General features: G+C 34.3%; 1 protein-coding gene across 1 annotated transcript; it reads left to right on the top strand.

Moving 5' to 3' along the window:
- The first annotated feature begins 7,218 nt into the window (after positions 1–7,218).
- On the top strand, positions 7,219–10,253 carry LOC125481240 (dnaJ homolog subfamily C member 1-like). The gene is made up of 3 exons (XM_048592530.1): positions 7,219–7,419; positions 7,509–7,555; positions 9,318–10,253. The coding sequence occupies exons 1-3, from the start codon at positions 7,357–7,359 to the stop codon at positions 9,472–9,474; spliced, it is 267 nt and encodes an 88-aa protein (XP_048448487.1). The 5' UTR covers positions 7,219–7,356; the 3' UTR covers positions 9,475–10,253.
- Positions 10,254–11,858: the final 1,605 nt, after the last annotated feature.

The following is an 11,858-nucleotide window of genomic DNA, read 5'->3' as shown; positions in this document are numbered from 1 at the left end:
CCTCTGATGCTGCTTGGCCTGCTGTGTTCATCCAGCTCTACACCTTGTTGTCATAGTACCAAGAGAATTGTTTCAGTTGCCATCCCCTAGCTAACCACCTGATGGCAGCACTGCAGAGCTTGCCATAGTATGTATTAACCAAAGATTTCTGTTAATTTAGTTATGAATTACGAAGGAGCTGAATCACACTCATTTTGTTCTAAAGGTCCCATTGATGAATTCCTTAATTTTGCATTTGTATTTCATATTGCTAAAAATAAAGTGTTATGTTAAATGGCTAAATAATTGCACCACACAGTTTTCAGGGCATATTTTAATTCTTAAAGAGACAGTTTTTCTTCCCTTTTTCTTACTCTGTCCTAGGTTGGAGGTCAGGTGGGTGTTTAAATTTAAATCTATACTTTAGTTTAATCCAGATGTTTCAGACTCATTGGGAATTGATGCAGAAAATGTTGTGAAGATCAAGCTATGGTTTCAGATGTAGTTTTGTTTGCTGGTTCTAGAAGATTCAATTCACTAAGTGTTGAAACAATGGAAAAAATGTACATCTTTATTTAAGAAAAAAAAAGTTTCTAGTTTTGCTCATATGACAAATCTTAAAAGAAGTTGCTGATGATGATAATCAAAGATGGAAACTGGCCTCCCTACGAAACCTGCTATGCAAAATTTGATGAGCGATACAAACTCTAAGATATATTTCTAGCATTCTACTTTACCATATACTTCAGAACTTTTACCAAAACTGAAATTCAAAACAGATGCACCTTTTGTGATAATTAAGCCATTCAAATAGCTAAACAAACACGGAAGTTAAGTGTGGTGGGGAATTCCTTTGACATGGTCAGTTTCTGCAATTTTAAAATTTTGCAGTTTTCCGATGAGTGTTATTGCAGTGACTGTCTTAGTTTGGCATTGGCGTTAAAGGAACTTCAGGGAAGTGTTCTGTTATGCTCAATGTTGTATGGAATTGTGAGTTGAGATTTTGTAAGTTGCCATGTGTGCAATTTTTAAAGTCATTGCTCTTGATTATCACACTGAGGTAAACAGCAAAATGAATTTGAAAGTTGACTTTAAATTTGCACGTAGAGAAGTATATTGAACCTTTTCAGCGACTTGGCCTGCTGGCAGCAAATTCTTTTTTTTTTAAAAAAAAGATTGATAAGAACATGGTTGCAGGACACCACAACTTTTAGTTTGTGCAGTATCTCTGGTTAATGTATTTGGGACATTTGAAGCATCTTTAACTTGCTTGTGTGTGCGTCCTGATGTTGGCTTGTGCAGTTTCTTAAATCCCTTGTACATTGAAGAAATGCATATATGCTTGGTACCTGGGATAAGCAAGATCAGTTTGTGGGTTTAAGAAGTTGACAACCTGTGAGGCATGACTCTGCTCAGATACTTTTTCAATATACATCTTTTTGTTCTGTCTTCTGTAACAGTGTGAAGAGAACTATGGATTTATTTTAAATATTGAAATGATTCACTCCCATTCTCCTGCATTAAATGTATGCTGATACTATGTAGAAGCATTGTGTAAATTATTCCCTTTAAATTATGTGCTAGCCACTTTATTACATTTTTAATTTTTAATCTCACATTTTGAGTAAAGGAAACAATGATATAATGAACATACTGTAAATTTTTAGGTTGCCTTGATTTGCTATTTTAAAACTAAGTTTCAATCATAGCATTTATGAATCAGTTTGTTAATGCCTGATTTAATAGGACATGTTTCAGTTATGGTCAGGCAGCGGTATACAGTGAAAAAGGCATTGAAGTTGAGTTCTTTGCCTGGGAGTAGCATGTAAATAATTTTAAGTTTTACTATACAACAGGGAAAAACTTGTTTCACTAAGTAATGGTTTGCAAGCTAGCTGTAAGTTGCTGCATCCTACATTTTTGTAGCTGGTTGTAAATCCCCAACAACTAGTTGTAATAGTCTACCTTCTCAAGATTTAACAGAGTTTAGCTGGGATAGTGAAAAGGGAAAGACCAACCTCTCTCTTTTTTTCTTTCTCTCACTACCCCACGAAAAAGACATTGAAGCTGGCGCACTGCTCCTGCAACTTTTCTTTAAAAAAGTACTTTCCTGATTATCGCATCAACTTTTCTAATGCTCTCCAATACAGTCCCACGTTTCAGAACCCCTCAATCTGTCTACCAAACAGAATGTATGTCTGAAGCATATGCACAGTGGTTCAATTGAATTATCTAACTTCATCACCCTTCTAAGCACAAATCCTTCTGAACCTTCTTTTGTGTTGGTTGAGAGCAACAGCTCAACATCGCATTGATTTCCACCCATACATCTGGCCTTGCTAGGCAGAGGTTAAATGTAACCACTCTCAATTAACCAAGATAATTGCTTACAATAAGAACTGTTGCGTTTTCTTTTTGTTCTGCCCAGTAGAACCAACCTACTCTGGTTTATCTACTATTAAATCTTTAGCTTTGAAATTCTAAGGCAGTAGGGAGAGCTGTGTTGAAAATTATTCTCTTGGCATCACCTTAAATAGTGAATTGTAGGCAAGCAAATTTTTATATTTGCATTTGATTTTGAGGATTTTTTGTTTAATTTAGTGAAGATGAGTTAATTAAAATTTTAGGTTGGGATATGGAATCTACATGGCATCCACCGAATCAGTTCATGCCTCAGTGTAGTTCCCACTTCAAATAATTCACATTAGGAAATGTAGCTTAGTCACTGTTTCTATCTTTAACAAATTAACTAACAGTTAAAGCCACTATGTACTGAGCTATGAAGTATTTCATCCTGGGTGATACTGATCTTTCATTTGCTGTTATGCCATTTACCATGTTTTGGAGTATATGTTGCACTCCATCCTTTTTTTGTTTTGCAATGTCTTTGCTATTAGATGACTTAATTAAATACCTAAACGTGATTTTCGTTTAAATGAAAAGAGCTTTATAGCTGTTTCTCCTCTTTTATTTCGATTATCATAACTAATATTCTTGTGATGCAGAGAAGAAATTAGACAATTATCATGGGTTTGAATACTGATACGATCTGTTGGTACAGTATGTTATTGTGGCAAATAAAGGTGCTTTGTACTATAATTCTGCGTGTTATGGTGAAATAGTTCCAGCTTTCTGCTTAATTAATTAACAGGGGTTGTGCATCAACACAGTGCATTTGCAAGAATAACTGCCTAAGAGACACAAAACAAATGCACTGGTAGCAATCCTGATAATTTTAGTTTTTGTTGTGCTAACCTTGTTTCAGAATTCTTTCCAAGGCCAGGCATAGATTAAATATAATACAAGTAAATCTAACTTGTCAGGGAGCATGCATTTCACACAGTTTTATTATTCTGCTACCAGCTACAAGAAACAAGGCTATGTCTGTGCAAACAAAATACTGTCCTAATTAAAATTAGATTCGACCTTCGTAATCAATGATGGTTTGTAAATGTAAGCCAAGAACTGAAGGATGAATAACATTTATGTTTTTGAGGCTAGGTAAGGGACTGTAGGAGAACTCTTCAATCTTGCATGCAATTGATTTTCACTGTACAATATTATAGAAGTCTTATGTTTTTTTTTAATTGAAACTTATTGCATAAAAATTTTGATAACATTGGCTATTTTTATTGGATTTTAGTTTTGGTGGAAGGGAGTAAAAGATATCTCATGTAAGTGGTGAGTGTTGAGGTACCAAGTCTGAGATAGCAGACAATTTAAATTGATATTTGTAAAGATAGTCACTTACCCAGTGTACTATAGTAACTCTGTCTGTCCAACCACATCTGTTAATCTAGTTTCATTGTGCTATATAACCTAGTAGTTTCCATGGTAACTTGCATTTTTGTCAAATGGGTTAAAGTGGCAAGTGTTTTACAATCATTTTATTTATTTTAAAAGAGAAATTGATGTAATTCTGATGAGAAACAGTGGCACAGAAATTATGTTGTGGAATATGAGTAGATGTGCACTTAACTGGCTATCTTCACAACTCCGTTATTTTTGAGAAGGTGTTAACTTGCCGATATTTCCACCCAGACAATGGAAAAACAAATGTTAGAGATGAACGTTATAGATTTGCTCGCTGGTGTTGCATGGTGTAAATTTCAGGGTTAATACCAATGAAACTGTTCTACATCTTTGTTCAAACAACCCAGGGTTAATTCTAGTATGTCCTGAATTAAGCTGATCTCAGCCACAGCAATGTGGGGAAAACGAGAAAAATAAAATAACTTTGCCATCAATTCGTATCTCATGGCCCTAGATCAAATGTGCATTTGTGGCTGATGAATTGGGCCAGAGCTGGTTTGATTGTGATGCTATCTGTGGTTGAATAGTTCCTTGTTGAAATGGGAATGAAATCCACGCTTAAGTGTAAGCAACCTGAGGACTAGAGGGGAGAACCAGTTTTAAAAAATGATTTTATTCAGAAACAAACGAGTGCAATAAAACGTCCACTTACTGACATCATCCTATGATGCTCAATTGCTGATATTTTAGTTTAAAATTTTGAAACTTAACTCGTTCAACCCAAACTGAACACTGGCGCATTTATTTAAATTGTTCAACATATGAACAACAGAATATTTCTTCAACATTTGGAAAAAAACACATTGAGGACAACGTGAACAAAATTGATGAATTGTTTCAATCAGGGCTTATTTTTAATTGATGGTCTAATTTTCTGATACACTTGAAAATGTAATAAATAATTACATCACAGCCTGGAGCTTGTAATTGAATGCCCAGTTTACTTCTCCCGTTAGCTTTATGCAAATTACAACTTTGAAACATTGAAATCTCAAAACATTTTTGTTTATAAGATTAAAATATTTAATTATCCAAAATGTGAAATTGATCACAAGTGTAACACCTGAGTGTCAAGTACATAGCTGAAATTTCTGAAAAAAATCTCTAAACTAGTTCATAAACTGTGGCTTTTGCTTTTTTTTTTCCATTCCAAGATGATGAACTGGCTCTTTGCTGGGCAGCATTGCCGTTATTCTGGCTGTTGATTTACCTAAGGATTAATGTAGCATATTATGGGACAGGCGGGGAGGGAGTATGTTGCAGGAAATACAACATTTTTGCCTGTTGTAAATAGGAACCGATGACTTACCACTTTGTGAACCAACTACACTAGTCCAGCTCATTATTCTAGATCTGAAAATAGTATTACAAAGAACCATGTACAAAACTGCTAAATAAGGCCAAGCAAATTATAGTTTTAAATAGCAAGGCTTTGTTCAGGTTTGAGCTGCAAAACACACTATTTCAATTTCAATTTGCTTTCAATTGCAGTTAGACTTTATTGTATTTTTCCAATTTTATATTGGATTCCCTCATTTGCAGCCATTCTCTTTCCATGCTGTTTTTATAATCCATTTGTGTTGCATTTTATCGTAACTGGCTTTTCCTTAATCCCAAGATAACTTGCTAGGTGTGGAGTCTCCTGTCTTTCTTTGTACAAATTAGCTACTTTGTAGTGCCTTGATAAGTTGCAGCTTTAGAATGTTTGTTTGTTTGTTTGTGTCATTTGTGCACAACTTGTGGAGCACTTAAGAACAATTACGTTTAGGTCATTGGATTTTGTGTTGACGTATATACAGTTTTAACATAATTTTAAATTATAAACAACAAATATGCAGGTTTTTAGTAAAAACATCTAATAAACATGATATTAAATAGAGTAGTATAGGCAGAAAATGATTGCTTTCCTAGTACACTTTGTTAGAGAGTCCAAACTGGGTGAAGGCCTTGAGTTTTATGCAGACATTTTGACTGTTGTAATTCTTAACAACATTCACATAACTTTTGCAACAGTATTTCAAAATGAAAGTTTTACAGGATATGGCTGCTTTATTAATAGAGAATTGAAACAATTTGCCATATATGAACTGAGAGGGTGCAGGAAGGATTGTAGATACTTTTCATGTTGGAATATTTTTCAAGTTTGAAATTACTTAGTATTTACTACTTTCGAAGCACACAGATTGATTTTAAAATGTTATAGTAGCAGACATTCAGTTTTAAACCTTAAATTGTAATCTGAAGTCTTAGTTGCTTTAGGTACTGCAGATGATTCAGTGCTGCTTGTCACATTCTTTAGAAGTCCTTTCTTGTACTGCTCTTTTTCATTTTTTAAGCATAAATCATTAACAAAGCACACTAGAAACAGAATTATTGAACCTGAGGGCTAAATGCATAGACAGCACTATTGTGCGTTAATGTCAATCTGTTACTCGAGGAGCTACATTTTGAATTAAACTGAGTCCATTTGTAGTACTGAAGGCAATTTATATTTCAGAGTTCTTGAATTGGCCACTTTTTTTTTTATGTGACATCTGCTCCAGATGATTTCTTGTTAAAATTAGTAACACTTAAATATGAATTTGAAACTGTGGTAGTAGGCAAAAGTTGAAGTGCTGCATTCGGTTTAATATTGAAATATGAAGATCTTTGCAAATTTTAATTTTTTTTCTATTGGTTTGGATTTAAGGTTGAGATTTTATCAATTATCAAATTGTATTTTGCAATCTATTTATTGAAAGCCTTTGAAGGAAAATAACTTCCATCTCTGCGTAAGGTGGGGTTATATAAAATTTGAATTATACTGGGAAATATGCATGCAAATATGTTGGACAGAAATACTGTGTAGTAACTGTTTGCGATTAAGATAACATAGCAAGACTACTTAGCTGAAATTCTATGATTTATTATTTCCCTACTTTACATTTCAAAACAATATTTTATGCATAACATGTCTTAATTTTGGAATTGCAAAACTGCTTGCTTGATTGCTTTCTGTTTTACAGATCTATCAAGTCTTCTAATTGCTAGCTAATTTGAAGCTACAGCCTTCTCACACATGGGTTGAAAGCTCTCTTTGGCAAAAAGTAGAAGCGTTGTTAGAAATACTAAAGTTGCATGCAATTTTTAAGAAAGAAAATTCGTTGCATCAATATGCAGAGCATAAATAAGTGGAAACTTGGTCTCCCAGCAAGCAGGTGCCTCTGTTTAAGCAGTTTCATGTTAGTAATAGGCTGTATTCACCTCCCTGTTCCTTCACTGTTGAACAAAGTCCTTATCCAGAAGGTTTTGGCGAAATTATATTGACTTTTTTGTCTTGCACTAGTTCAGAGATGTGGAAAAGAATAGGAAATCAGAACCAATGACTGTTTAGTCATGTGCAGCTGAATGCATAGCGTGGCTATTGCTTGTGTTGCTCAAATTACATCGCCTGAGGAGTTGTACTGGGTTTGCTGTCTTCCTCGATCATAGCACTATGCTAAGAGCCTTATATATTTCTGACAAAGTCGACTTTGTATTTTGCAGGATGCTACATCTGCTGACATAAGGAAAGCCTATCGGAAAATGTCTTTGATCTTACACCCGGACAAAAACAAAGATGAAAATGCAGAAATTCAATTTAGACAAGTAAGAGCAACCTTTTTCTTCTTTAGCCTTTCTTTTATTTTGTATTTCTGTTCAAGTACTTTGTATTTTGACTTTTTTTTTGTTTATAGTTAGTGGCTATCTATGAAGTTTTGAAAGATGAAGAGAAAAGACAGAGGTATGTTGAGTGTTTTATGAAACCTGTTAAAATGTTTATTCTTTTTGTAGTTGAATATCCTAATCGAGGATTAGTTCAATGACAGAAGGTATAGCAACTTGTTTTTATGGAACATGTTCAGGTATAACAGTTGCTTGTTTGTTTTTGTTTATGGGTTAAATACATCCTTAAAATTAGTGTGTCACTGAGAAAGCTGTATGGTATGATTTATGCTGAGTAATGAAGCCACTCGTTACTGTTATTTAGCCATCAGTTTTTGTGTATTTGGAGAATCATTGAATTTAGTAGTAAGTTCAGGTTTAGAGGACTTTGAAAGTGTTGAACAGTTGCCTCAGGAGAAATGTGAGTGAAAGTTTTGTTTTATATGTGATCTCTTTAATAATGAACTTTTGTTAAAATATTATTTTTTAACCTATAAAAAATAAGTTAAACTTGTTTATTTGTGGGAAAGGCTATAAGCTTGATTGTGAAGCTCGGCTTTGATGATATCATTGGAGTTGCATTCAGTTTTACACTGCTGCTAGTATAGTTTAGCTTTCATGAGCTGGCTTTAAATGTTTACACTGCTGCATCTATTTCCCTATTCCAGTACAGACTTGATGCTTGAGGGCTTTTTAGTCTGGTGAGATGAGAAAACTGAGTTAAACTCCAGAACATGGCCTGAATGGTTGGCGACTGAAATCCGGCTTAAACACTGAAACACAAGATGGGTTAAGAAAGGGAAATATGTGGTACTTCGTTTTTATTATCTTTGAATTACACAAATTAAATTTATCTTAAACCACATTTGTCAATGTGACTTCTAATTCTTAGACATTTTGGTGTCAAGAAACCTTCTTTAACTTGATAATGAAGTGTAGTTGCAAATTTCCATCGATGTTTATTTAAAATTCGTTTTCCTGTACTTTACACAATTAAGTAAAAATGCAGTGACAGATTTCAAAATCAAAGATCTCTACTTCCTTAAAATTGGCTAAGTGAAATGTTCTATTAGCAGATGTAAAGAGAAAATCTGGAAATTCTGGAGTTCAGAGATCAGAAGAGGAAATTCTGAAAATGCTTAGTTTGTCCTTCAGCACCTGAAAAGAGGGGTAAATTTTTCAAGAAATCATCAACACTAGAGTGACGGGGATTATTCTGAAACTTCAGTCTGCCTTTGCACTTTTCAAATCTCATTTAATCAGAGTATTTCCAGAATTCTGTTTTAAATAGATAAACCAATGGATTTTGGAGAAAAGAAATCTGCAGGCGTAGAGTAATTGATACTTTAACGTGTGAATTCCAGAAAAGAAACCACACGTAGCTTATGTAAACCATTTAAAAATACTGCACAATTCTACCCTTTAAATAATAATGCCATCTTCATACAAAGTGGAGGAAGTTTATGTGCAGTAGGAGGACTTGAGTGGCATTGTCATGCGTGTGAAAACAGTGTGCTACTCGCAGGGAATATAAAAGATTTCTAGTATGTATGTCATGTATTTTTTTCATATTTAAAAGTTTTTCCCCTCTTTCCTGCCTGTGGGGCAGCAGTTAGCTTCTGTTTGCTGCAATTGTCTAGATGGGACATGATTATGATTAGAACATGTGCATGCAAGAGACAAACTGAGTGAACCTGTATTTGCCAAAACAGCAGCAGCCAATTTTTTTTACTATTAAAACTTTGTTGAAACAAATTTAAATTTTACGCTGTTAGCCTATTATCCATAGGCTTCAAATATAGCAAGTATTAATATATATATATATATATATAAATTTACAGGCCTGCAAATGGAAAAGAACGATGGGAAGAAAACACGTCCCACCGAAGTCTTTCTGTTCAGAATTGGACAGCCTTTCAAACATGGCTATCATCCCAATGTCCTGAATTTGTGCAATTTTTTGGGTACTATGGGAAAAAATATCTAAAGTCAGTTTAGGAAGACCTTATTGAAATTTCTCCTCATTCCTGAAATGCAAGCAAATCCCATAGTAATTCATGAGTTTTGCTAGTTCCAGGTATTCTTATTATAGCATGAATTGTCTTCTGTCAGAAGCTTGTTCAGCTCCGTTTTTGAGTGTCTGTCAGGATCCCATACTTAGCATATGTTGATGTAATCTGTCACTGGGCTGATGGCACTCAAAAGAAATGCTTCTTGTCATTTGTTTGAATTCATGGTGGCTCAGTGATTAGCACTGCTGCCTCACAGCACCAACGACCTGAATTCGATTCCACCCTCAGGTGACTGTCTGTGTGGAGTTTGCACATTCTTCCCCCGTCTGTGTGGGTTTCCTCTGGGTGCTCCAATTTTCTCCCACAGTCCAAAGATGTGCAGGCTAGGTGTATTAGCCATGTGAAATGTGAGGTTACAGGGACTGGGTGGGGGGGCGGTCTGGTTGGGATGCTCTTCAGAAGGTTGGTATGGACTCGATGGGTGGAATGGCCAGCTTTCACACTGTCGGGATTCTATCATTTAATCACAATATATTTTATGCTATGCTTGTTACTCTTGCGATCCTTATCTAGCCCATCACTATCGTATTGTGAACAGTGATGGCTAGCATTCATATTGAATTTATAGTATGGAAGAAAAATCTGAAGTTTGTTTCGCAAATGTTTAGTTTTTCTGTTGTGAATTAACTTGATATCTGAAAGTAAGATAGACTTTGAAGAACTATCACAAAAGTATTTAAAGTCATTTCAATAAATCCTTTTCCAAAAAAAAAGTTCAGATTTATGCATAGTCATTGATTTTTTTTTTTAGCTAAAATTTAAGATTGAGATTATTTTAATATATCAGTATTTTTATATATTGCATAATTTTAATGTTTAGAATGAACAGAATTTAAAATGGCAATGTTGCATTTTTGTGTTAAGAGCACAAAAGGAAAAAAATCAAATTGAACAGTGTAAAATTTGCCAAAAAGGACTTTTACTTTGAGGCAGGAATTGTATTCCATCACCAGGAGGCAGTATTCAATACAAATTTGACAGCAATATCAGTGGATTATGAAATGAAATTGAGACATTTTTTGAAGTATATGCTTTAGCACTTGTAATGAAATGCTTACAATTTCCCTCTTTGACCAGGACTGTACATATCTGCTGTACAAGCTCTTTAAAAATCTCCCAGCCGTTGATTCTGAAATATGTGTTGCAATATGCTTCCCCTTTTAATTTTTGTATGCAATACTTGCACAATACTTGTAAATGCAGTACAGTCTTTTCCATGTCAAAAGGGCCAGATTTTGCTAGAGTGTGTACATTGGACATTTTCTTTTTGGCATATTTAACTTTGTGTCATTTTTACCCACCAAATTGCTGAAAATGTGCACTGATGCCACTGCAAGGGCAACTGGAACTTAAGCGAACAATGAATGAACAGGCTATTTTTTTAATCAATGTGATTCAAGTATTCAGATATAAACTGAAGGTGGGTGAATTAAAATTTGTTCACTGTCAAAGCAGATGTGGAGAAACATGAAAGATTGAAAGAAAAATTGTAAAGAAAAATGCAATATTTGACATTTTGAAAAATTATAACCATTGGCAAACTGAATAACACTCGACACTTATAATTGTTCACTGTCTGGCCAAGAGAAGTTCATTAACAGTCATTTACAGTACTTGCATTATTGAGAGGATACTTGTGCGGTTAATTATTAAACTTGACCTTCAGTAGAGAGACTTAATATGCAAATGTGAACACTGTCAAAATTATGGGAATGTTATGTACAAGGTAGCATCTTTACAATTCATGGACATTTTATCCTTTTTGACAAGTTGCTGGCTAATTTGTGTATTTATTCAGATATTGTCACTTTTTTAAGTGAAATTCTGCCCGTAGTGTTTGTGCTAAGTTGATAGGGTTAACAAAATCATGTGATGTGTCTTTACTGAATCAACGCAAGTATTGTAACAATCTAAATTGAATCTGAGGAAACAAAAAAAATCAAATGACTTTCTAAATGCAGCAATAACATTAATTTCATGTAGTCAATTACACCTTTTTTATGTAGCAACATTTTCTGGTTGTTGCAGAATTGCAATCTGTATAGTTATAAAGTGAACATTTATAGCAAAACATTTTCAGAATGAAGTTGTATAAACTTGAATAAAGGTTTAATGATATTACCTTTTATTCAAGCCTATCTCATGAAATGAATTGTTAAGTGGTGAGGGAAGAATTGCATGAGGTGGATGTCTCCAAGGATTTGTTAGCAAGGGTAAATGAAAGAATTCAGTGATGCTAATGCCATGATGTGATGGGTAGATTTTCTCTTGTTGGAGATAATCATTGCCTAGCACTTGCTTGGCACTAAT

This window comes from Rhincodon typus, unplaced genomic scaffold, assembly GCF_021869965.1.
Source record: "Rhincodon typus isolate 14 unplaced genomic scaffold, sRhiTyp1.1 hic_rhity00001400, whole genome shotgun sequence".
NCBI lineage: Eukaryota > Metazoa > Chordata > Chondrichthyes > Orectolobiformes > Rhincodontidae > Rhincodon > Rhincodon typus.
Note: the sequence above shows the minus strand (reverse complement) of the source record. Positions and strands in the feature narration are given on the sequence as shown.

Coding starts and splice junctions, on each gene's coding strand:
- LOC125481240 (XM_048592530.1), top strand. CDS start 7,357: ATGTCTTTGATCTTACACCCGGACAAAAACAAAGATGAAAATGCAGAA. Junction 7,420..7,508: donor CAGAAATTCAATTTAGACAA/GTAAGAGCAACC, acceptor TTTTGTTTATAG/TTAGTGGCTATCTATGAAGT. Junction 7,556..9,317: donor GATGAAGAGAAAAGACAGAG/GTATGTTGAGTG, acceptor ATAAATTTACAG/GCCTGCAAATGGAAAAGAAC.